The 26211-nt window shown below is 47.0% G+C and overlaps 1 protein-coding gene across 1 annotated transcript in view; it reads left to right on the top strand.

The window, feature by feature from the left end:
• E2f7 (E2F transcription factor 7) overlaps window positions 1-26211 on the top strand; it is a 40982-nt gene that overhangs the window by 1537 nt on the left and 13234 nt on the right. Inside the window, exons 3-7 of the mRNA XM_052165437.1 lie at window positions 7234-7515; window positions 13943-14111; window positions 18615-18905; window positions 20608-20766; window positions 22071-22205. Of these exons, the coding sequence (XP_052021397.1) occupies window positions 7234-7515; window positions 13943-14111; window positions 18615-18905; window positions 20608-20766; window positions 22071-22205 (1036 nt within the window). The remainder of the gene's footprint in view (window positions 1-7233; window positions 7516-13942; window positions 14112-18614; window positions 18906-20607; window positions 20767-22070; window positions 22206-26211) is intronic.

Genomic DNA, 26211 nt, shown 5'->3' with positions numbered 1-26211 from the left:
AACCTGCCTGGTGACAAAAAAAAAAAACAAACCTTAACTTTGTACAATATTTGGTAGTTATGTTTGTTAGAGGGGGGGCCTGTATACCAAGACATTGTTTTAAAGAGAGTGTTTTTAAAACTACCTAAAACTACTACGACCTTATGAATATATTCAAAGTTTTAAAAACGTTTCTGTTTTTCTTTGTAATTTAGATAGTTCTGCCTAGAAAGTGGGGTGTGTGTGTGTGTGTGTGTGTGTGTGTGTGTGTGTGTGATATAAAGTCTTCCCTTTCTGGTCAGTGACTGACCAAGTACTGCCCCCAAGGTTTGATGGTCCCTCCCCTAGTTTGCTTCAGTAAGTGATGAATTTTTTCCATGGGGGAGTGCAGAGATACTCAAATGATCCAATAGATTGGGAAAGTTGTTAAACTATCTCTTCCAAATAGAATGAATTAGTTGGGATTTAGAGCAGAATGGAGGCAAGAGATGAGAACAGTGGTTTTTCGGAGATATTGGGGTTCCCTTTGACCTCTCCCCATTCCTGAAAGATAAAGTGGTTTCCCAAGGCTGGTGGGAACATGGGATTTACAGTCACAGAGACCTGAGTTTGATTTCCTGCTCTGTCACTTACCAGCTATGTGAACCCAAATAAATACATTTTTAAGGTCTTTGGCAAATACTTCTGTTCCAAAAGCTGGAGATAAGGAGGTTAAATAACCTATCCCTAAGCTGTCTTAGCTCGTTGGTTACATTTATAAATCAGAGCCAATGCCTGGAATCCCACCCATTGGCTTTTCGTCCAGCTTTATACGTGTTTCACGTTGTACTGAATTAAAATGACTGCGTAGTCATAATTTGTCCTTTAGTCCCCTTAGAGGCTTTCAGGGACCCAGATGCAAAAGTAGCCAACTTCATTATACTCACAGAATAGAGGAGGAAGAAATGCATGCACAGACATTGGGAAGCTTCAAGGGGAGGTGAGATTTGGGTTAATCCTTATTGGGTAAGGAAGTTCAACCAATGTAAAAGAATTAGCCAGAAGAACATTTCAGACAGAAGAAATGAGATTTGAATCCAGAGTGGCCAGGAGCCAGTGAGGCAAAACTATTCCTTCCTAAGATCCCTCTGGGAGATACCTGGAGGGGAATCACTGGACCACGTCTCCTTTAGGGGACCTCTTTGTCGATAAATACATTGGTCCAGATCTCCATATACTGTAGTATCCACACATCTCCCGGATCATTCATGGAGAAACTTGTTTCAAACAAAAAGGAACTTTTTAATATTATCACCCAGTTTTACTGTTCTTAGTTCTGGTGTATGTCCTGACCAGTGTACTCATCGATGTCAAAAGTAGGAAGGGGACAGTTTGGGACAGGGTAGTAAGTGTTAAGGATGGAGCTGTTAAGAGGACTTTGTGGAACTGCTGGTCCATGCAATCAATGGTCTTGGGGTGGGGGGTGGGGTTATGGGGGGGGGATGCACCTAAGGCCCTGTAATGTGAGAAGAGGGGGGAACCGACGGAGAAGGGGATCTGTGCAGGATCTGACGGTGGATGCCTGTGATTCAGCACTGTGGAGGCTGAGGCAGGAGAACTGTGAGGCTGGACTGACAGGTTCATACCGCCATGCCTGTCTTCCAAGTGTCTTTAAGGAGGAGCTAAGGCAGAAGGTAGAATTAGCTTGGACTATTCTTATACCCATGTGCTATCCAGACGGATGACTCTGTGCAAGAGACAGCTGGTGGCTTAATTTTAAAATTCTTGAACCCAGACTTGGAATTATGAGCATGTCGGTTGACCTAAAAGCCCACGCCATGAACTAGTCCAGAAAGAGTAAAGGAGCTGAAAGTCTGGGTGGGGAGCCCAGTGGAGGGGATTGAGAAGGTGGTCAGAAATAGAGAGCACTAAAATAGAATGAGTAGTGTCTGGGAAGCTGCAGTCTAGATTTTATAGAGCTGTGAATCACTGCCAGCCTTAGCCACTTCAGTGGTTATCAGTAAGATGGTTTTAGCATCAGTTTGATTTGGCAACCAAGAGGTGACCCCAAGTGAACACCAAGGATTTGAAGAGACAGCTGAACCTCTTGGAAGGTGACAGGAGAAAAGTCTCAGTGTGGATCTCTCTTTCGCGGAAGTGTACTCTAGCAGGAAGGAGAGTTGTTGGCCAGGTGCCTCCGAACTGGAGTCTCTGCAGTGAGCCCTTAACAGCAGGTGGGGTTTCTTCAGGCAAGGCTCTGCCATAGCTTTAGAGAGAAAGCGGTGTTAGGAGGAAGAGCTTGGGTGTGACAGAGGGCAAAAAACCAATGGGACACATCGTGAGCTGCTTGTGAAGAGGGAACTGGAGGTTAGTCAGCTATTATCAAGGTTCTTGACAAAGCTGGTGGCCACATGTGGCTTGAGATCGCATAGTCAAAGCTATATAGACACACAAACAAATTGAAAACCAAGGTCCGTTAACTTTCAAGCCTTCTCTCTGGCAGTCTACAGCACAATTCCCCGTAGCCCTAACACCAGTACTTATTAATAACGATGTGCACTTGCATGGTTGTCTGAGCTGATACTCAACAGTGACTTTGTGGCAGATAGACCCAGGTTCCTTGCCCCCTTCATATCTGAGAGCTGTGAGACCATTTCATGACTTGCGTTTCTCTGGGCTTTCTGACTGAAGGGATGTCCAAGATAATGCAGATTAGATTTCCTAGCAAGCAGATCCCACTTGAGTTCCATGTGCAGGAGACTTGTGAGTGCCCCGGATTGTAGCTAAGGAAGAAAGAGAGGGCAAGGGGGCAGAACTGAGCTGCAGGTGAGTCGTGGGATTCTGAGATTACACTACAGGGAATTCAAGGTGACCCCTTTGAGTGGTCCTGAGCCACTTAGACCACATCTTTGCTTGCTGGGAGGACTTTTACCAGTCACTGAGTTCAGAGTTGGCCTCCCAGGAACGGGTGTGGTCCTGGGCTCATGGGCCCTCGTTAGCCAGCCAAGGGCGTGTGCTGTTGGCATGACTTCAGACAGCTGGGAAAATGACGCAGTCATTCCTGAAGAGACCTGATTGCAAACAGTCTACCATGAGTTGACAGCCTTACTAGAAAGCCTTGGTAATTAGTTTGAACCCCTTGTTCACACACACACACACACACACACACACACACACACACAAGCATGGAACCAAATAGAATGAATACCTAGGTGTGACCTATTCTAATCCCATTTTCTCCGCCCCACACAGTGTCCAGAAGGCAGTACAGATGGGGGAGGATGGGTTGGGGGGTGGGATGGGGGGGTGGAGACAGAGTGTAAGTAGATCGTAGCTCACCCACCTAAGAACAGCACAGTTCTTTGTGCCATTTCTAAATGTTGATGTAGAGGTGTTGTCTTAGGGTTTCTATTGCTGCAGCAAAACCGTGACCATAAACCAAGTTGGGGAGGAAAGAGTTTATGGCTTATACTTCCATACCGTTGTTCATCGTTGAAGAAAGTCAGGACAGGAACTGAAACAGGGCAGGAACCTGGAGGCAGGAGCTGATGCAGAGGTCATAGAGGGGTGCTGCTTACTGGCCTGCTCCCCGAGGCAGGACCACCAGACCAGGGGTAGGACCACCCACAATAGCCTGGGCCCTTCCCCATCAATCACTAATTAAGAAAATTCCTTAGAGCTGTATCTTATGGTGTCATTTCCCCAAGGTTCCTTCCTTTCAGATAACTCTAGTTTGTGTCAAGTTGACATAAGACTAGCTAGCACAGGTTTGATACAGCCCTAACCCAACCACATTACCAGCTCCACTGACAGTTTCTCACATAGACCATACTAAAAACGCGTCTGCCTGTGAAGAAATTGCTCATTCTGAATTTCTCCGTCACAGCAGAGAAACTTAAGAACTCATTCCTGTGTGGGCATGTACTCCAGAAACAGAAGGGAGGGAGGGTAAATCTGTCTACTCATGAGCCCGGGACACACCTTGTGCCTTGAGGGTACCTTTTGGCAAGATTTGGAGTTCCTTCGACACCTGGAATGGGCAAGTCATCATACGAATATGACCTGTGGAACCGGCCTCCACGGGTGCTGAGTTGAGACATACCTCCAGGAAGCTGAGAAGAAACGCGGGGTGCTGTATTCTGTTGGGGCTGAGCCCCAGGGCAAATGGGAAAGGGGGGGAAGGTGATAGCTAAGTTTTCTTGGGAGTTCACTATGCACTAGTGAGCTAGCCTGAACCCTTGAGGTTGGTATTTTTATGAATGTTGCTTTCCATTTAAATACATTTCACTGAAACACAGTGATCGAAGCAGGAGGAACTTGCCTGCTGGTCTGAGATCCTGCATACATAATTCCCCCTTGTCGCTCCTCCAGGTACTTCTGGGCACCTTTTCTGGAACCTAGAAAAAGATAATTTCTTTCTAGTTTTCACCCAGAATGCACTCCTGTATAGATGCATCATTTTTAGAAACTGCTCTCCGCTGCCTTTCACAGGCTCAGGTTTTCACATGGGCTGCTGTGTACAATTCCAAGCTTATTTAACCTCTGTACATGAGGTTACATAACTTCATCCATAACCTGGAATAAATATTAGTCCCTGTCTTGGTTAGGGTTTTACTGCTGTGAACAGACACCATGACCAAGACAAGTCTTATAAAGGACAACATTTGAGGATGGCTTACAGGTTCAGAGGGTCAGTCCATTATCATCAAGACAGGAGCATGGCAGCTTCCAGGCAGGCATGGTACAGGAGGAGCTGAGAAGTCTTCATCTTCATCTGCAGGCCTCTAAGAGAAGACTCACTTCCAGGCAGCTAGGACTAGGGTGCTAGAAACCCACTCTCACAGAGAGTGACACACCTACTCCAACGAGGCCACACCTCCTAATAGTGCCACTCCCTAGCCAAAGCATATACAAACCATCACAGTACCCATGTCAGAGAATTAGATCAGGAATTAATACAAGTTCAGGAAACAGGGCATGACGTGTCTTAAGCACTCCATCATTTCCCTTGAGAGTTCCCTCGAGGGTACCGTCAGAATGGCTCACTAGCAGGGACCTGTTAACACAACTGAACAGCCCTCTAGGATCGTTGGTTGCTTGCTGCTGCTAAAGGGTGAGACTTCTTCGTCACGTCCACCCCTCCTTCCCAGCACATTAGAGTTCAAGAGAATGTCTGTCATCTTAGCTAATCCGCAGCTTCTGCTGACCCAATGAACAAGAGTGATTGGCCTGGGTCTTAGTCAGGGTTTTTATTGCTGTGAAGAGACACCATGACCATGGCAACTCTTAGAGAGGAAAGCAGTTCAGTGGGGCTGGCTGGCAGTTCAGAGGTTTAGTCCATTATCATCATGGTAGGAAGCATGATGGAATGCAGGTAGACACGGTGCTGGACGGGTAGCTGAGAGTTCTACATCCAGAGTTCAGGCAGCAGGAAGAGAGAGTGGTCCTGGAGCAGGCATGTGCTTCTGAAACTTCCAAGCCCACCCCCAGTGACGCACATCTTCCAACAAGGCCACGTCTCCAACAATGCCACTCCTTACGAGTCCATGGGGGCCACTGTTGCTTATACGACCAGAGCCTTCGGACACAAAAACCAGTTTCTCTCAGTCTTCTTCCTCTGTCCAGAACAGGCCTGTTTTAAGCACTGATCAGCCAGAACTTGAGCATACAGCAGCTGTGGGGTGGTTGATACCGTTCAGGAAAAGTGTGAGGTGTTGAACCTCCCTCCGTTTTCATTCTCAGTCACTGTTGACAGAATTCCACTAAAGGAAGAGAAGAATCTTCCTACTTTCGAATGGTGAAAAATAGAGGAAAGATGTTTGCTTCCGTTAGTTGGTGGATCCAAACTCGAGCTCTTTATGCTGTTGGGGGTTTTTGTTTTGTTGTTAGCATGGGCTCATTTTGAACCCTTTCTTATAGTTGTCTAAGGCAGGTGGTGCTACACAAACCGTTTCAAGATTGCAGAAGATGAAAAGTAAAATCTTGGCACGGAGCACTTGAGAACCTTGCTAGCCATTTGATGCCGCCTTTGGGGCAACTACGCTTCCGACCTACTGGAGGTCTCACTTGTTGTAGAGGCCGTCGGTTGATTTAAGTGACACTCAAATGGTAGATCACGCGTGGTGGAAATCCCACACTAGTCGTATGAGATAAGGGTCACTTGGCAGGATATGGGACTCAGGAAATACAAAGCAATATAAGCAAGCAAAATGCCGGTCCTTCGAGGTGAATGGCCGGAGAAACACTGCTCAGAAAACGTCAGGCAGCTAGCTGTCAGGGTAGCTTGTGATGGTATTCTGTTGGCTGCTCTCCCTTTAACTAGTCCTGTTACGAGTTGCTTTCAAACAGAACTACCAAGGCGTGACTGTTCTTCACTGGTGAATGCAAACTTGTAAGGTTTTGAAAAACCCTGTGAAGCAGAAAAAAAGACTTAGCCTTCTGCATTTCCAGCTATAACAGACATCTGTTAATGACGGATACATTTATGACTTCTCTTACCAACACTTCATGAAAAATATGTGCAAAAAAGGAACAGATATAATGGGGTTCCTTGAAGCCACGGTGAGACACCCTTGGAACTCTGTCTATGTATCTAGTATCGGTTCTTTTCAACCTTGAGTGTGTGGTCTATCTGGATTTCCAAGTCTAAGTGGGTACCCTGTACCCTTAGCGGACACCTGCTATGTTAGTCAGGGTTCTCCAGAGTCACAGAACTTATGGGCAGTCTCTATATTGTTAGGGAATTTGTCAGTGACATACAGTCTGTGGTCCAACTCCCCAACAATGGTCAGCAGCAGCTGTGGATGGAAGTCCAAGGATCTAGCAGTTGCACAGTCCCACGAGGCAAGCAGGCAAGGAAGAGTGAGTAAATCTTCCTTCTTCCAATGTCCTCATGTGGGTCTCCAGCAGAGGATGCGGTCCAGATTAAAGGTGTGTGCCACCATGCCTTTAATCCCAGATGACCTTGAACTCAGAGATCTTCCGAAGAGCAGTTGTTGCTCTTAACTGCTGAGCCATCTCTCCAACCCACCATATTAGGATCATAGGCCAGCCTTCCAATTCTGGATTGTAGTTCATTCCAGATATAGTCAAGTTGACGACCAGGAATAGCCACTACACCACCCTTGTTCCAGATCAATTGTCGAGAAGCATAAAGGCATAAAGATTTGTACAAAAACGTCAGTTCAAGTTTGTGCATGCATGCGGATTCATTTGTATGTACAAGTGAATCGATTTAGCCTTGCTTTTGAAAAAGTTCCTCTTTGCTTTAAACAGGAAAACATATTTGTCGACCGATCAAGGATGACCCCAAAGACACCAATGAAAAACGAGCCAATCGATCTGTCAAAGCAAAGGATCTTTACTCCAGAAAGAAATCCTATTACGCCAGTCAAGCCGGTGGTGGAGCGGCCGTCGCAGGTGGAGCCGTGGACACCCACGGCCAACCTGAAGATGCTCATAAGCGCAGCCAGCCCAGACATAAGAGACCGGGAGAAGAAAAAGGAGCTCTTCAGACCCATTGAAAATAAGGAGGATGCCTTTGTGAACTCCCTGCAGGTAATGAGCTGTGCTCCGGGGCTCTATAAAACTCCACAGTTTGCATGATCTTTTAAATGTCACACGATATCAGTCTGGTTGAATAGCATTCGTTAAACACGGCGTCATTTGTTAACGGCTGAATTTTCCACTCAGATTCTTATTTTTCATTATTGTTTCTTTCCTTAACCAGACCAAATCTTAAAAATAACTAATAGTAATTTGAGCCAATAGAGAAATTTGGATTATTTGTTTAATTTAAATTATTTGCATTCCACTCGTTGCCCCCCCTCTCAGTCCCCCTCTCACAGTTCCTCATCCTGTTCCTCCTCCACCTTGCCTCTGAGAGGGTGCTCCCACCACCACCAGACCTCCCCCTTCCCTGGGCCCCCCTGTCTCTGGAGGATTAGGTGCATCTTCTCACACTGAGGCCTGACCAGGCAGACCTCTGCCATGTTTGTGCCAGGGGCCTTGGACCAGCCCATGTATGCTCCTGATTGGTGGCTCAGTCTCTGGAAACTCCTAAAGGTCTGGGAGAGTTGAGACTCTTGGTCTTCCTCTAGGGTCGCCCTCCCCTTAAGCTTCTTCAATCCTTCCCGTAAGTCAACCATAGGGGTCCCTGACTTCAGTCCAGCGATTGAGTATAAGTATCTGCGTCTGTCTCAGTCAGCTGCTGGTAGGGCCTCTCAGAGCACTGCCATGCCAGGACCCCGTCTGTAAGCACATCTTCACATCAGTAATAGTGTCCTCCCCTCCCCCGTGAGATGGATCCCAAGTTTTGTCCCTGCAGTTCTTTTAGACAGGAACAATTCTGGGTCAGGAATTTTGACTGTGGATTAGTAACCCTGTCCCTCTACTTGTTTTTTTTTTTTTTTTATTGTTGGTTGATTGGTTGAGTATGGGTATGGGGGTGGGGTGCATGCAAGATATCGCATGTGCACTCTGCCGTCATAATCACTGGTCTGTTGCTGTGGATAAAGACGCCATAAATGACCTATCTCGGCTGCCATCTTGGCTGCCCTCCTAGCTATCCTGACCCTCTGCCGTACTGTAATGTGCAGGAAGGGAGTGGTTGGAGGTGATGAGGTCTCAATCTTTTATTTTTATTTTTCTCTTATAAAAGAAAGCATTTAATTGGGACTTGCTTACAGACTTTTATCATTATGAGGAGCACTGAGGCGTATGGCACTGGTGAGGTAACTTAAGGGGGACACCCTGATCTTCTAAACAAGAGGGAGGCCCAGACCGTGTGGGCTTTTGAAACCTTAAAGCCCACCCCCAGAGACACACCTCCTCCAACAAGGCCACGCCTCCTAATCCTTTCCAAACAGTGCGCTCCTTGGTGACTTAGCATTCCTTTCATTCAACCCTCCACAGCCTGGTGATTTAACAGAGTTTTATACTTAGGCAAACTCTGCCATCAAACCACATGCCCCGCCTTCCTTGCAGAGGCTCTTAGGCCATCTATAAATCAGGTTCCCCATGAAGAAGCAGGGCTGCTTCTTCAATTCATTTTGCTTTTTTAAAGATTTATTTATTTTATATATGTGAGTACACTGTCGCTGTCTTCAGACACACCAGAAGAGGGAGGGCATCAGACCCCATTACAGATGGTTGTGAGCCACCATGTGGTTCCTGGGTTTTAACTCAGGACCTCTAGAAGAGCAGTCAGTGCTCTTAACCTCTGAGCCATCTTTCCAGCCCATTTCATACTGTTTTTAAAAGATTTAACAGTCATTTTCACACCCACCAAACTTTATCCAAGACCTCCCAAGAAAAATGACTTGTAGATTGAAGTCTTTTCAGCTATTTTCCCCCCTTTCTTGCTGGATTTTTTTTTTAAAGCTATAAAACTTGCCAGAAACACAAATTGGGAAAGAAAGAGAGATGTCTCAAATCACAACTTGAAGCTAATAGAGCAAAATGAGTTCAATCTACCACCCATACCTCTACAGTGGATTCTTCTCGGCAGCTAGATACAAATCATGCAGAATTGAGAACAATTCCTTTATGCTCAATGCCAGAAATGATTCATAATTCCTTTTTGTGCCTGGTCTGTTCCTTGCCATCATCCTCTCTGGATTTTAGGTTTTTGACAATCACAGGAAGCCGGGCTTCAGAGACTGGGCTCAAATCACAAGTGATTGTGGCTAAGTGCTGTCTTCAAGTCAGTCTATTACATATGCACGAGCCAACTTGCTTGAGCTGTTCTATTGGGGTTTAAAGCTTTGTAAAATTGAAACTATTATAATGCGTGGTCATCTTGGGTTTGCTTTTCCTTTTCTGGGTTTTTGGAGGGTTTTTTTTTTTTTTCTGTTTGTTTTGTTTTGTTTTTTCAGGACAGGGTCTTACTATGTAGCTCTGGCTGTCCTGAAACTCACTATGTAGAACAGGCTGGCCTCAAAACCAAAGAGATCCACTTGTGTCTGCACCCGAGTGCTGGGGTTAAAGGTGCATGCCACCACCCCTGCAGGGTTTGCATTTTCAGCCAGCATATCCTCAAGAATGGTTTATGGTTTGTTTTTTTTTTCACAGTTACAGATCTCCTTTCATTGCAGTGTAGTGATCCACTGTGTGAGCACCGTGGCTACCTGTCTCTCCTGTCTGCAGCCGTGAAGGTGGTTTGCAGTTTGGGGCTGACACAGATATATGGCTTGTTCGTATATCTTAGTGTGCTTGACTAACATCTCCTAGAGCAGTGGTTCTCAGAATCGTATTTGGGACCTTCTTCGTCCCCAGAGGATTTTTCAGAGAATGCGTGTATATCTGCTTGCCTGTATGTGAATCGCACTTGTGCAGTACCCACAGGGGCCAAAAGAGGGCATCAGATAGAGTCTCCTGGAACTGGAGTTGCAGGCAGGTATGGCCCGCTCCCTCCTTGTGGGTACTGGGAATTGAACCCAGGTCCACCGCAAGTGCTCTTAACCACTGAGTTATCTCTCCAGCCTCCAAACTCCTTTCTCAGTAATACTAAGATGTTTGCCAGCTAAATCCCATTCTCCTCTACATTGAAATTCAAGTAATTACAAGATGTAGATACATTAAGTTCAAAAATAAGCATGGAGCTGGGCGGTGGTGGCACACGCCTGTAATCCCAGCACTTGGGAGGCAGAGGCAGGCGGATTTCTGAGTTCGAGGCCAGCCTGGTCTACAGAGTGAGCTCCAGGACAGCCAGGGCTATACAGAAGAAACCCTGTCTCGAAAAAAACAAATCCCCCCCCAAAAAAAAAAAAAAAAAAAAAGCATGGAATCATTTTCCTGTGACACCAACACTGAAGACATTTGAAACAGACATGGAAACCTGGCCTTTTCTTGGCAGCATTGGTATCTATTTTCTACTATATTAAATATCAATTGATGAAACTCATTCTGGCCACTACCTTCAACAAAATCAAAATACATGAACAGAAAACTCTGAGGTCCTCAGTAGGTTTTAGGAACACACAGTGATCCGGTGAGCACAAAGTTTGAGAATTACTGTACTGAATTCCCCAACTAGTGGGAGGGCTGTCATTGTCCACACATACGTTCACAGGGCGTTTGGGGACACTTTGCTAGGCACCTGCCTGTCTCCACTAGGTATGCCATTGGCTGACCCAGGTCTCCGCTGCAACTGTCATCCATTAGTCTGTAAGCTACTGGGTGTCTTTCTGTCCATCCACTGGTTTTCTCTCGCTCATAAGATTAAGTGGTCCACGTGATAGCCAGCCATGGATTTTTTTTTTTTTTTTTTTTTGCCCCTTCTGTGTGATGCCTCTTTTTGTGTGCTGATTTGTACTGAGTTGCTTTTCTTTCTCATAGTGATTTCTAGGAGGTGGTTTATATTCTTGACACTAAACTGTCCTTAGTTACTTGTGTTAGATATTATACCTATATCTTGGTTCAGTTGGGTTTGTTTTTTTGAGTTTTTTTTTCTGTTGGTTCTCAGCTCACAAAGCTCTTGAGTTTAACATGGTTTTTCTATTAGGGCCTTTCTTCTTTTTTTAAGCTTTTTTCCCCTACCCCTAATTTATTTTTCAAATTCACATTTATATGTGGCTGCTTCTCTGTTTATGTACCAAGTGTGTGCAGCTGCCTGTGTAGACCAGCAGAGGGCCTCGCATGTCCTGGAACTGGAGTTCCAGATGGTTCTGGGCTGCCATGTAGGTTCTAGGAGCCAAATCTGGGGCCTCTGCAAAATCAGCCAGTGCTCTTCACTGCGGAGCCCATCTTTTTGGCCCCTAAAACCTTTTCAAGAATGGTCTTGTGGGGGTGGGGGTGGGGCTAGAGAGATGGTTCAGCAGTTAAAACACTTTCTCCTGCACAGGACATGAGTTCAGTTCCCTGCGTCCACACGGTGGCTCACAACCCTCTGTAATTCCATTTGAGGGATACAGCGAACTCTTCTGGCCTCTGTGGGCAATGCACACACACATAAGAAAACAAGTAAATAAATATGTTCTTTTTGTAACTCTCGAATCTTTCTCTAGCCCAAAAACCTATTCTCCTACATATTCTTTATTATAATTTGCTTTCTATACATCTTGAGTTACATTTGGGATTGCTTTTTATATGTAACATGCATCAAGAACACAGCTATTTGTCCCTGTTTTAGTTGTCTGTACATTTTTCAGGAGTTCCCCCCCTTTCAGTTGACAAGGTGACGTCTGTCATGTGTCATAGTTCCAGAAGTGTGTGCTTCTGTTTCAAGAGCCTTTTCTTCTCCTCTGGCCCATTTGTCAAGGCCAGCACCATTTTGCAGTAAGCTTTGCCGGTGGCGGCGGCGTAGCACAACCTTCCCCACGTTCTTAGAGTGTGTAAAGTGTTCCCAGCTCTGTTCTCCATATACACTCCCGGGTGGTGGTTTGCTTTTGATTTTAAAGACACAGTGTCATTGTGTAGCCCTGGCGCTCCTGGAATTCTCTTTAGACTAGGCTGGCCTCAAACTCTGCCTGCCTCTGCCTCCTGGGCTAAAGGCGCAGACCACCATTCCTGGATCTAGACTGGGTTTTAATAGGGTTCGTTTGACTGAGTTGATTGGAGAACCATTAACCTTTCATGGTGCCGAGCCTCCTGTCCCTGAAAGTGGGCACACTCCCAATTGAAGTGCTTTCTAAAACAGTGGTTCTCCACCTTCCTGGAGCTGCGACCCTTTAACATCCACAAAATTATCCTATTGGTACTTCATAACTTTAATTTTGCTACTGTTATAAACAGTGATATAAATATTTTTGGATATAGAAGTTTGCCAAGATAGTGGTGACACACAGGTTAAGAACTGCTGCTCTAAGATCTTGAAAATTTGTGAGATTTACTCCTAAAACTTATCATTCTCGTCACTGTTATAGTATCTTTTGACTATATTTTCTCTTGCTGTATAGGAATATAGTTTGGATTCTTTGGTTGGTTGGTTTTGTTTATTTGGTTTTTGTGCTTTGTTTGGTTTGGGTTTTGTTTGGTTTTTTGTTTTGTTTTTTTTTTTTCAAAACACGGTTTCTCTGTGTAGCCTTGGCTATCCTGGAACTCTCTTTGTAGACCAGGCTAGCCTCAACTCAGAGATCTACCAGCCTCTGCCTCTCAAGTGCTGGATTAAAAATGTGCAGTTAGGGTTTTACTGCTGTGAGCAGACACCGTGACCAGGGCAATTCTTATAAGGACAACATTTAATTGGGGCTGGCTTACAGGTCCAGATGTTAAGTCCATCATCTTCAAAGTGGGAGTGTGGCAGCTTCTAGGTAGGTATGATGCAGGAGGAGCTGAGAGTTCTACATCTTCATCTGAAGGCTGCTAGCAGAATACTGACTTCCGGGATGCTAGGGTGAGGCTCTTAAAGCCCACACCCATAGTGACACGCCTACTCCAACAGGGCCACACCTTCTAATAGTGCTACTCCCTGGGCTGAACATATACAGTTACGGAGTCCTAGCCAGATATTAGCTTTTATATTTTCATGAATATGCAACATGAAATTTATCAAGCGCTTTTTTTCTGCATCTGTTGGAAGAATCTGACAAACCGGCCCTGGTGGAGTTTCATCGCAGCTTGGTCCATCTTGAACTATATGACAGTTTTTCAGGTCACTGTATCTCATGCTTTGTCAGTAAGAAGCAGAAAAGCAGCTTCTGATGCACTGGGGTCCAAGATGAAGGCTGAGATGCTAGCTGAAGACCTGCTGCTGATGCTTCTGCCACCAGGTCTACCCTCTAAGAGGCAGGGGTGGAGCAGCCCACCCAGGACATGGATCCTGGTTTAAACCTCTAACCGTGTGTCGCAGCCTCTTATTATAAATGAGAAACAGCTTAGTAGAGGAGATAATAGGAAAGACATTAAGAGAATTAGACTACACGTTGTTTTTGCTGGAATCTTGAATGGTGTGGCTCGGGGTCACTTTGCCAGCGGCTTCCCAGCATCAGCAGTTAAGGTGGTGACCATGACATCTCCCCCTGTCCCTTCTGTCTGCCCCCTGCAGCTTGACGCGGTCGGTGACGGTGCGGTGGATGACTATGAAAAGCAGAGGCCAAGCAGGAAGCAGAAGAGCTTGGGGCTGCTGTGCCAGAAGTTTCTGGCTCGCTATCCAAGTTACCCCTTGTCAACGGAGAAGACCACCATCTCCCTAGATGAGGTCGCCGTCAGCCTTGGTACGTGTCACCCCATTGCCTGGAGACCTGCCGTCTGGGACAGTGGGAAGCTGGTTACATCGGGTGGTCAAAGGCATCAAGTATCCTGGTTTATTGACAGAGGGGCGCGAGGATGGGGTGAGGACAGAGCTGGCTCCACCACCAGATTTCCCTTCATTGTGCATAGAATTCACAGACGCTTAGACCTTGCAGGCAAATGGATGCAACTAGAAAAAAGTTATCCTAAGTGAGGTTACTCAGGTTCAGAAAAATGAATATTATATGTGTTAACTTATAAGTGGGTGTTTGCTATTAAGCAAATGATAATCAAGCTATAATCCACAGTCCCAGAAAGGGTAGGAAAAGAGGAGGGTTCTAGAGGGAAGAGGTAATAGAATAGATTTTATGAATGGGCTGGGGAGGGGTGCCAGAGGGATCAGGTGGGGGTAGATGGAGGGAGAGAATGAGGGAGGAAACACTGCAGTTTGGGAGCATTTGTAGGCAATGTGAAAATCTAATGCAGAGAAAATGTCTTGGACTCTGTAGGGTGACCCTAGTGAGAACTCCTAGTAGTGGAGGTTACAGAGTGACCTAGACATGATTTGTAGCCAGACAAGGTTTCTAGTGGTAGGACTGGGTGGCACTGGGTAGGACAAAGCAGAACTCTGGGGTTTCAATCTTTAAAATGTGAGGATTGAAACTATGGCTTAGTGGTAGAGAATTTGCTTAACATGCACAAAGTGGGTTTGACCACAAAATCATATGGGGGGGGGGTGTTTAATGGTAAAAGGTGATATTTTTATACTTATATAGCAGATTAATCTCATCTTAGGTTATTTCAGGATCTAAAACTAGAATCTGGGTATAATGGTACATACCTTCAGTCCCAGTACTTTCTGAGACAGAGGCAGGACTATAAATTTGGAGCCAGCCTAGGATACTCAGGGAGACCCCGACTCAAAGAAAATTACAGATATCTTGCTCTTTAACAATGCTTCAGAGAGTTTGGAGCCAATATTACTTCCTATATAAAACAAAGGACCGAGAGCAAGAACATGGCTGGCGTTCCCCTGCCTCCTCCGGGAGCTCCACCACAAGCCTGTCAGGACAGGATGCACAGCTGGACGTAGCTCCAAGAGCCGAGCTTCCTAACAAAGCAGAATGCATGTGCAGAGTCTGCTGCCTTGCACAGCTGTAAACCATGGACACAGCAGCTTTGGAAGAGCGACCCCTAGTGGACAGGGACCGCATTTGGTTTCAGGATGATCGACTTCGTCATTACTTAGAAATCCCACTAATCTGGAGGTTTAGGGGGTATCCACTTAAAGAACAAGGAAGTTTTACATACGGGGGAGTGTGTGAGGGGAGGAAGCTAAATGGATGGCCAATAGTTCATGTTTCATCGCTCACCGTCTTCCATAGCCCAGAATAACGTGGCACAGTAGCAGGCTGTCCTTGGGAGTCATTTGAGCTGGTAGCTGAGAAGATTCTGACTGTTGAAACTGAGTCAGTGGAGAGACTGTAGGTTCTGAGGGGAACACTAGGGGCTAGGGGCTGGGGAGGCAGGTGGGGCCTGCCTCTGAACTTTCCCGCTTGTACTAACTCAGAGAAGTTATTAATCTTTTCTCATCTGTCACATAAACTTGGAGAGAGGTCACAGAGTTGGGCGAACGGGGCCTCAGTTGAGCTTCTTAGAGGCCTGGCAGGAGTCTTGGAAAACAAGAAAATGAGGGTTAACTACCAGATTATCCAGTACCCTCATCAGGGTTCATAAAGTCCCCCCTGGCCCACCCGCCTGCCATATATACACTCAGTTTTCCCTGGAGGATTTGCATTGGGATTAGTGTTGCAGAACACGACAAAGATGAGGCGTTTGGGGGTGGGGGGAATTACAGTCCCAGGGAAGATAAAAGAGAAGACCCTTTACACTGTGTTAGAGCTATCTGGAGCCAAACTTCAGAGATTAGCATAACAGGTTCCCAACACCCCCACAACAACACAGACGTGCTAAGTAAAATGAGCCACCGTCTCATGGGAGACTGAAAACTAGTGTCTCTCTCCCTAGGAACTGTTTTCCTCAGTGACTGTCCCTTGGCCTTGAGTATGAACATCTTGTTCTCTCCTAACTTAGAAGAGCCCCACCCCACCCCACCCCATTTACCCAAAGATGCATGGAGTTTGAAACTGTTGTTTCTGGAGTCTGCTACGATATACTTGACTCTGATGTTAATGGATGAGCGTTTAAAGACTTGGAAATAACTTCAGTAAATAGGAAACAGAACAGCCTCTGCTTCTTATACGGAACTGAGTGTGGTTCTCCATCAGTTCCTAGGGAAATAGACTACAGAAAACACAGTAGTAATCGCTAAGTGGTTTATGTATAACTAGGACATAGTAGAATTAATAAGGCCACCTCAGAACAAACAAAGGAAGGGGGCAGAATGACTTAAGAAAGCCTTCCTTACAGCAGGCCCCAGAGTAGCCTGTAGGTCCTGAGACCTGCCAATGGAACTTTACGAGCACAGCCCCGTAAACCTTGAGACTTAGCCGTGATCAGGATGATAAGCGATTAAGAGGTCAAGAGGCTGCCGCGTTTGGTGTTTACCAAAACGACCCACCAAGTGCCCGTTTGCACAGTTCTTATTCTCAAAGCTGGCATGAGCTACCCTGCTTGGGACTTCTGGCCGCTAGGTGGAGAGTAAGCAGTTTATTAACCAAGCACAGAATAAGACAACAGCCAGGCATATGGCGGCCCCCAGGGTGTCTCAGTTGCGTTCACTTGACATTTCTAATGGGAAGGTTTGTGGGACGGTGTGGGCTACACAGGATGTGTTGTTATGCGGAAGCAGGCTGGAGAAAAGAACCAGACAGCTCTGCACAAGAGGCTCCTCCTGTTAGTACCTCCCGGCAGGGCAGCTAGCCGGCCCTGAGCCTGGGGCGAGGATCGTGAGTGGAAATGTTCAGATTGACCGTGAAATGCCACTTCGTGGGTGTGATAAAGCCCATCTTCATCCCAGAAGTGTCTTTGTTATTTGATGTCTTTCTCCCATTCTATCTTTGAAGAGCCCAAAACTACCTTCGCTGGGTCTGTTTCTGGGAAAGGAGACAAGCGGAGCCTCTTTAGAGACGGTTGGGTTTTCTACAGAGCTCCTGGAGGCTTTTGTGTGGATACTTAGATGAGAGCAAAGGGGACAGCAGGCCTAGGGCCTGTTACACCACAGGATGAGTCACAAACCAGAGACAGAATCTGCCTGTGCCGTGACTCTTCACATTAGCATGGGGGCGGGGGGCTGGAGGTAGCTCCAATTCATGTAATGTTGAGATAAAGTTAACATGTGTTGAGAACTCTTTATATTAAATGTCAACAATTATTTTGTAGGGTAAGTACTGTGCTACAGAAAGATTAAAGAACTTCCTAGGGTGGGACACTTGTAAGGGACAGACTGAGGAATCATGTCCAGGGAGTCTGATTCTAGAGCCTTCCACAGTGAAGTAGCATCGGTAATGAGGAGAACAGTCTGAGGTGGGGGAGCGCAGGGGAAGGAGGTGATCCGCTGAGCTTTGCGCTTCACTCTTGGCCTGATGTTGGCAAATGGCGAGCTACAGGCCAGCCAGGCAGATAGGTAGGTGACCCGTGTTCCTCCAGCCACGCCGGAAGGGACCCCAAACCGCTGAACCCGGGGTGTCCAGTTCAAAGTGGAAGGTGGTATTTATCATCCATTTTCCTTAACCAAACTGGTCAGGGTTTGTATCTTCATTAATGGTTACATCAGTCTAACTCCCAAGAAAGGCCAGTACCGTCCAGTGAGGAGATCATTATTGGCCCGGTCTAATTTACAGTTAGTCGTTGCTGTCCCTGTGACAGGATTTAGGATCATTAAAGGAGCACACTGTGGGAGAGCCCATGAGCCCATCCCCAGAAAGATTGAACTTAGTAAGGAAGGCCCACCCAGGATGTGGCAGCACAATTCTGTGGGGTAGGGTCCCCAACTGACTAAGGTGAGAAGTCAGGACAAGCAGAACGCCAGCTTTGTCTCATCCCCTTCCTGACTCTAACTGTCCTTGCTGCTTCCTGTCCCGCCTCTGCCGTGACTGTTCACCATAAGGGACTGTCTCAAACTATGAGTCAGAGTGAACCCTTCCTTACATAGCGTTTGTCAAGTATCTTGTCACACAGCAAGGAGACTGGTAACCGATACACGTCTACAAGTTAGGAATGCAGTCCCCACCTGTCCGGTAGGCACGCCGTTAGTCATGCTGGCACGCCACCACAATGTATGGGCGGTTTGCTTAGCTGTGCTGTGCTGTCCCTGCTACACAGGAGCCAGTCTGGCCATCTCAAGAGTGCCCTAGATGTGTCTGAAGGTTGGCTCCCGAGAAGAACAAGCAGGGTCCGTTTGAATGTCTCAGACAGACTCTGTCATCCACATTCACATGGACGTCGGGCCTGTTCCCAGACACTTCAGGGGTCGATACTCAGTACCACTCATTTGCATGAGGTCTTTTTGGCTTCTTTGCAAACAGGTGTGGAAAGGAGACGCATCTATGACATTGTGAACGTGCTGGAGTCACTGCATCTGGTCAGCCGGGTGGCTAAGAATCAGTACGGTTGGCATGGTCGGCACAGCCTTCCCAAAACCCTGCGGACCCTACAGAGACTGGGAGAGGAGCACAGGTACGAGGAGCAGATGGCCTGCCTACAGCAGAAGGAGCTGGACCTGACGGAGTACAGGGTCGGAGAGCGCAGGAAAGATGGGTCTCCGGACCCCCGAGATCAACAGCTACTTGATTTTTCTGAATCCGACTACCCTTCTTGTGAGTCTGTTTATAAACTCAATAATAACGGCCGAGGGAGGAAGGGAGGGAGGGAAAGATGGTGTGAGGCGTCACTGTGACAGCCCGGGGTGGAGGCGCTCTCTCTCTCTCTCTCTCTCTCTCTCTCTCTCTCTCTCTCTCTCTCTCTCTCTCTCTCCTGAAGGTCAGAGGGCTCCAGGCCTGGCTGCCCGCTCCGCCTCCCATGTGACCTCTCTCCTGGTTAGAATGCACGAGCCGCATCCGACAGCCACAGCCACGTCCTGCTTGCCTTTGAGAAGTCACCCGAAAGACATTATCTTCTCAAAGCCTTTTATTCAGTTGTGGTTAGAGTAGACCACCAGGGAAAGCAGCCTCAGTAGCTGAATCTGTGAAGACAGACAGACAACCCCTCTCTGTCTTGCCTTCGGTAGCATTTAGTTGCTTTTGTTTTGCTTTCTTTTTTTTCTCTTTTCTTTTTTAATATCGTTAGAGATCTTCCTTTCTTTTCCTTTACCCTAACTTAACACGGTCTCTTCTTCTCGCTGTAACCTTGGTGCCCATCTGTCTCGCTTCCTTCCGGTTGGGTGGAGGGCACATGCCAGGCACCTCTGGCTCTCTGCCTTGCAAAATTCGACTCTGAAAGAAGAACAGAATTCCTTAGCTCCCAGCTTCCAGCCTTTTAGCCCCGCCCAAGAGGAAGTTGTTACCGGTATAGCCAGAGGCGACAGACAAGCATCTATCTGCATTCTGTACCTGCCATCCTCAGAAACACAATAATCAGTTTCCTCTGGGGGTAAAGGTGGGCACCTACTCTCTTAGGGTACATTCTAGGCATTGTGATGACAGAAAAAATGAGGTTCTTGGGCTAGGGAGATAGCTAAGGACCCGAATCCAGACCCCCAGGATCCAAATCAAGTAGGGAGCACTCACTGGCCAGTGCCTATCTATGATCCTGGCCCTGAGAGGCAGAAATAAGAGGGTCCCTGCAGCCTGGCGGTGGTGGCCCACGCCTTTAATCCTAGCACTTGCGAGGCAGAGGCAGGCGGATTTCTGAGTTTGAGGCCAGCCTGGTCTACAGAGTGAGTTCCAGGACAGCCAAGGCTACACAGAGAAACCCTGTCTTGGAAAAAAAAAAAAAAAAAAAAAAGAGGGTCCCTGGGTCCCTGGAGCTCTCTGGTTAGCCAATCCAACAGAGTCAGCAAGCTCCCCATTCTGTGAGAGACCCCATCTCAATAAAATAAGATGGATAAGCAATTGAAACAGGACACATTGACCTCCTGACCTCCGGGCTCCTCCTCGTGTGCCTGCGGCCGCCCATACACACAAACGGGGTTCTTCTGAAAGACGAGTCAGTATTCAGAAAACAGCTGAACCCTCGCCCTCTCCTTTCATCTGCCTGCACTGATCTTTTCAAAAAGTTGCTTAAGGGAAACTGACATGTGGCCTCTATCACGTGATGTAAGTATGAAGTGTTACCAGCAGTAGAAAAATCCTCATCTCGGAGTCTGAGCGTGCAATACGCATTTCACAAGATGCACGAAAATCCTTCCGCCTTCTTTACGGGCTTACTTTTGTGATGTGCGTCCAGTGGGCTTCTGCCTATTACTGGATGAGCCTTCCATGTGCTGGTGGGGCGAGATAGCTCTGGAAAAGTGGTAGCGAAGTCTTTCTTGTGGCAAATTCGTGTCATGGTGATTTTTATTTATTTTTTTCCCCTTTTTAGCATCTGCAAACAGTCGAAAAGATAAATCTCTAAGAATTATGAGCCAGAAGTTTGTCATGCTGTTCCTCGTCTCCAAAACCAAGATTGTTACCCTGGATGTAGCTGCCAAAATCCTCATAGAAGAAAGCCAAGATACCCCGGACCACAGTAAATTCAAAAGTAAGAGCCTTCACCTAATCCATGTATCCGTGCAGAAAAAGAAAAAAGAGATGCTGTTTCCGCCTCTGAGATAAATATGTACAGAGAGGGTTTTTATTGATGGTGCTGGTTTTGGACAAATGTATTCCTTATGCTCATAAAAGCCCTCTGTGCTTTAAGAAGTCACTCAATCATCTAATAGAACCCCCACCAGACCCAAGTTAGATGTCCCCCCCCCCAGGTTGCAGTGGACAGGGAGGGAGAACACACCCCCAGAGCGCAGGCCAGGGAGGGTGTGATGGCTGTGCAGTTCTCTATGCTGATGCGACATCCAAGCAGACTGTCTGAGTGTTCTTTCCCCTTTCTTCCCCTCCCCCCTGCCTACTTCTCTGAAGGGTGGAGATGAAAGTTGTCTACAGGTAAGCAGGCAAAGTGCTCAGGTTTGGGGTCCAGGTGGGGACAGGGCTGCTCTCGGTGTCAGACCCACGCACCTTCTTTCCCCTGGGAGCCTCGCTGCAGGGTTCGTGCCCTAGTGACTCCTCCAATTGCCTTTTGTGTTTTTGCTGGAATGATGGTTAAGATAAATTCCAGCCCTGGCAGCAGCCCTGACATCAAGTGGAGGACGTCTGACCCTTTATTCGTTTCTTGAATAGAAAAGTAGGCACATTGTCTTGTCCTGTTTTGTTTTGTTTTGTTCTGTTTTGTCTTTTAAACACACCTCCTCTGTCTTTCCATGTCTCCCCACATGCAATTTCCAACGTTTTTCTAGAATGCGTTCAGATGCTCCTCGAGCCTCTCCCCCTTGGCTAGGGTTTCAGACGAGCAGCTGCTGTCTTTCACATCTGTACCTCATGACCTTGAATCTTGGGCATTCTGTGGACCCAGGAATGTGGCTTTAGTATTTGTCCAGGGAATCGCTGTCAGTTTCACAGGCCAGCTGCCTGTGAGGCAGGTGCCACTACCTCATGCTGGGACACTCAGGACAAGCATATGCTGCCCACATCCCAGAGTTATATTCACTACGCCTTCAGTCACAACCTGTGTCCCCAGTAGTTTTGCCGTAGTGGAGTCCCTGCTTATCAGCAGAGGATGCTTGAGATGGAAAGTTGTGGAAGGGGAAGGACACGTTGTCCTCTCCTCGTCCCTTGTGTCTGCAGAGGCTTCGGGTACATAGATCTTGAGTGATATCAAGACAGAGCCACTAATCTCATACTGCCTGTCCTCTGGAGGTTTATGCGATAGCCAAGGGATGTTCCCTGTCACCTAAATTAAAATGGAAGGGCATTACCCTTGGCATGACCGTAGTTGTGTTTTATATCTTCAAGCAAAGGTACGGCGACTCTATGACATAGCCAACGTTCTGACCAGCCTGACTCTGATAAAGAAAGTTCACGTAACAGAAGAGCGAGGCCGGAAACCAGCCTTCAAATGGATCGGGCCCGTGGACTTCAGCTCCACTGGTAAGGAGATGCGACTTGATAAGGACCTCCGTCTGTTCCTTTTCCTAATTCTACATGTAGACAGCAAAGCTGACCTTTTCCGGTTCTCCATGTCACATGGAACACTAGACTAATGACCTCATTCTTGGAACAGTAATTACTACCCAGAAAACGTCGGTGCGGGTCGCCACATACACATCAGAAAGGAAAATACCAGACACTTAGACCATGGGTTTCTGTGACTGTTAGAGTCTGCCTATTTATGAGGTTTTCATTTTGTTCTGGAACTTTTTCCTGAAAGTGTAGGACTAAAGGTCTAACGTGGCACTTCCAAACCTAGGTTATTTCTACGTATGCAAAATAAACCGTTGTTTTACGGGAAAATCCTAAATACCATTAAAAGGCTACACTCAGCTACTCAAAACTAGCGTGACATAAGGCAGGTAGCTTCTAAATCTAGTGGGAACATAGTGACTGCCTCTTAAGTTATTTAGTTAAAAGGGTAAACACACCTTGAGTCTGCTAAACCATCATCACAGGTATTAATCATGTGTTTATTTCACAGTTAACATCTGGGCAGTCAGGGGCTGGGTCTTCTGTGAAAGGTGCTTTCCATGTGGCTCTCCTGACTGGGCACAAGCCTTTACGATTATTTTTAAATTGCCCATTCAATGTTGGCATTAGTGGCATGAATTTATAAGTAGGACTTATAAAAGGTAGAGCTCGCTGCCTCCCTGATACCATTAGGATCTAGATTTTTTTTTAAAAAAATCACTTAAAATCAAGTGTAACTACTTCACACCCAGTGAGTCTTTACTGTACCACATGCCTTGAGAGATCTAAGCTGTGTGCAGGGCAGTCCATGCCCATGTGACATAAACAGGCTTCATCATTGTCCAGCCTCAGTTGCCTTTAGCTTCTCTTAACCTGTGACGCCTTCTCCTTTGGCATTTAAAATAGCCATGTCTCTGAGATACGGCATTAAGCACCTTCATCCTTATGTGACTATGACAGAGTCTACCTCCCCCCTAAGGTCACTAGACTATATGATCGTATGGGAGCAGTGTTATATTAACTCTGTACCTGGTAGCATCCGGTGGCATAGGAATATGGTGTCTCAGCCTATATCTGCTCAAATACCAACTCCATAATGTTTTCCTGCTCACGTAGAGTAAAGAGCGTCTACGCTGGACAGCTTCAGCTTCGCATTCCTAGATGTGGTTGCACAGGGTTTCTTGTTTCAGCCTCAAGGTCTTTAGTGTCGTGCAGTTACATGCCGGTACTTTTTGTCAGCGCTCTGGTACCTAAAATGGCTCCCTGGAGGGACATCAGCAAGATAGCTGACTGTAGACTCCTGCTGTGTGTGCTTCCTCCCTCAACAAAGACCCAAAGCAAGGGAAAGCAGAGCCAGCGAGCTCCCTGGAATGCAGTGGGTCCCATGGGTACCTATTATCACAAGGTAATACGCACAGCACAGTCTCCCAACCAACCTTGAATCACGGGGCAGCGGTCCTCACCCTTCCTAATGCTGCACCTCACGTTGTGGTGACCCGCCAACCATAAAGTGATGTCCATTGCCACCTCATAACTATAATTTTGCTACTTATACGAATCCTAACGTAGATGTCTGATATGTAGGATATAATTTCCTTGTCGCAAACTGACCCGCAGGGGTTGAGACCCACAAGTTGAGAAATGCTGATCGAGGGAGAATGAGTGTGAGGACCCAGCAGTCTCCACTCACCAGATACCTGAAACCTATCTGTAGCCCTCATGGGTCCTAGGAGAGAGCACACCCGCCATCTTGAAATTCAGTTCACGCAGCCAGGAAGGATGTTGTTCCTAAGAGTTCAGCCAGCTGGGCCTTGTGAACCTGCCACGTATCCCTCCTCATCCTAGGAAGTCCCCTGAGTAGCTCAGTTTACCGAGGTCTGTGTAACCGGTGGCTCTTCCTCACTTCTTACTGATGAAGAACCACCTGACCATTCATGTCAGCCCACCCGAACTACAGGAAGCATCCCAGCAACCAGCTAGTGACTGAGGCCCACAGTGGCCCAGTACCAGGAAATCTCTGGGAAGCTTGACCTATAGAGGCCCCAGTGGGAAGAGTCACCCAACCTTAAAAGCAGCCACCAATCCCCTGAGACTTCTAGAAACCAGTTCTGTGACCTTGCTCTCTCTCCTCTGGCCCCAAGTAGCCACTGGGCAAACTGTTCTCAATCTTTCCTCCCAAGGAAGCTCTAAGGAGCAGACTGATCCCCACCTACCTGTTTTCAGACCAGGAACCTGATAGACAGTTGGCCCTGAGTATGTTAGCTTCCAGAGGGCCTGTGAATTCACCCATGCAACCCTCAGGCACTCCCACATCCCTGACAAGTTCCACTTGTTTGCGGTACTCAAGTATTAGCAGGCGCCTTGCACCGGAGCTTGCTCTCCAGTGCTCATCTGACCCTCGGGGACAGTATTTCCTCTGTGACAGAACAGACGGGCACCCCACATCCAGATACACTGCAGAGCTACCAGCAAACACGCTTCCCCGAGAGAGCCAGCCTCTCAGCTGGCAGTGTGTACCGCGTGCTCTGCAGCATGAACCTCGAAGGCACCCACATATGTTGCAGATGTTGATTACAACTGAAGGCGTTGCATGACTGAAACATCTGCCCGGAGCCTAAGCTAAACAGCCTGTCCGCTTACCGCCGTGGCGCATATTGCCAGGAAAAAGCCTCACTGTAGAAACCACCCTGTAAAACTGGTAGTCGGCGGTTCTGCCAGCTGGAGAGAGAACATACGAGATGCACGTCAACACATGGGACACGTTCTTTAGATGTAGTGGATCCACATAGTAAATTCAGCAACGGGACTCCAAAGAGAAGGAACCTAATTACCTGACAGAATTCAGATAATTCCAAGAAATTTAACGAACTATGAAAGGGTACCGACGATGCAATGGAATTAGGAAATTAGATTATCGTGTGTATCAGAAACTTAGCAAGGAGCGGGAGACCAAGTGAAAAGCCTAAGAGAAATCTGCAAGCCAAATAACAATTTTTTTAAAAAGCCAAGAGGCCCAACAACAGAACAGATCACACCACAAGAATTTCTGAACTTGACATCCTTTGAACAGGACAGGTTAGAAACAAAGGAAAATGAAGAAAAAGGAAAAAAAAAGTCATGCCTTTGGGACTTACTGAGCCAGAAGTGAGCAAGCCTTCATTTGGTGGCAATAGGAAGGGAGGTCCTAGGAATCTGACACCGCTGTAGAAAGTGCAGGGAAGTTCTCACGCCTTGGAGTAGAGAAATCCAATCTTGAGAAGCACTCAGATACACCACCAGAAACGCCTCTCAGGGACGTTATCCTTGGGTCCACACACACAAGGTGTCAGATTGCATTTCCATTGGGCCAGCCCACCTCTCAACTGGGGCCTTGCACCAGGAGAGAATGTAATGATAGAGTCTGAGCCCTAAAAGAGGAAGGAGATGTCCTAAAAGACTAGCGGATAAAAACCGCTTGCCCCTTGTCTGTGAGAACTAGTTGACCTGTCCAGCAGGTCCAGTTATTCCAGGGTCCTGAAGGGGTGCTACCTGAGAGCCAAAGGGGGGGAGAGAAAGGAGACCAGGCAAAGGGGGTTCAATTGTCGAGGTCTCGTTTAATGTTCAACGGGTACACAGGTTTTAAGCTCTCAGAGGAAGAGCTCTTTTCAAGGCAAGAACAAAGGAGGGAGGGGCAATCTTAGCAGTTTCAGTGGGAAGAGATTAAGGGTCCTCTGGTGGAGACATCTGATGTTTGCATAGCCTGGAGCAGTTATCTCAGGACTTCCTTCCACTGGCAATCACGGGAGAGGCTCTTTGTTTTACTCAGGACCTTTGCCCTGTCAGCCCTCTGGGCTGAAGTGAAGATCTCTAATGGCTTCCCACAACTAGTTAGGATACCTACCTCCATAGCAAACACCTTTAACCCCAGCCCCAAGGGATCCAGTGCCTTCCTGTTCCCCACCAGAACAGCCTTGTGAGAAAATCCTCAGGCTGG

The sequence above is a fragment of the Apodemus sylvaticus genome, chromosome 20 (assembly GCF_947179515.1).
Source record: "Apodemus sylvaticus chromosome 20, mApoSyl1.1, whole genome shotgun sequence".
NCBI lineage: Eukaryota > Metazoa > Chordata > Mammalia > Rodentia > Muridae > Apodemus > Apodemus sylvaticus.
The sequence above is the reverse complement of the archived record's forward strand: the minus strand, read 5'-3'. Positions and strand labels throughout refer to the sequence as shown.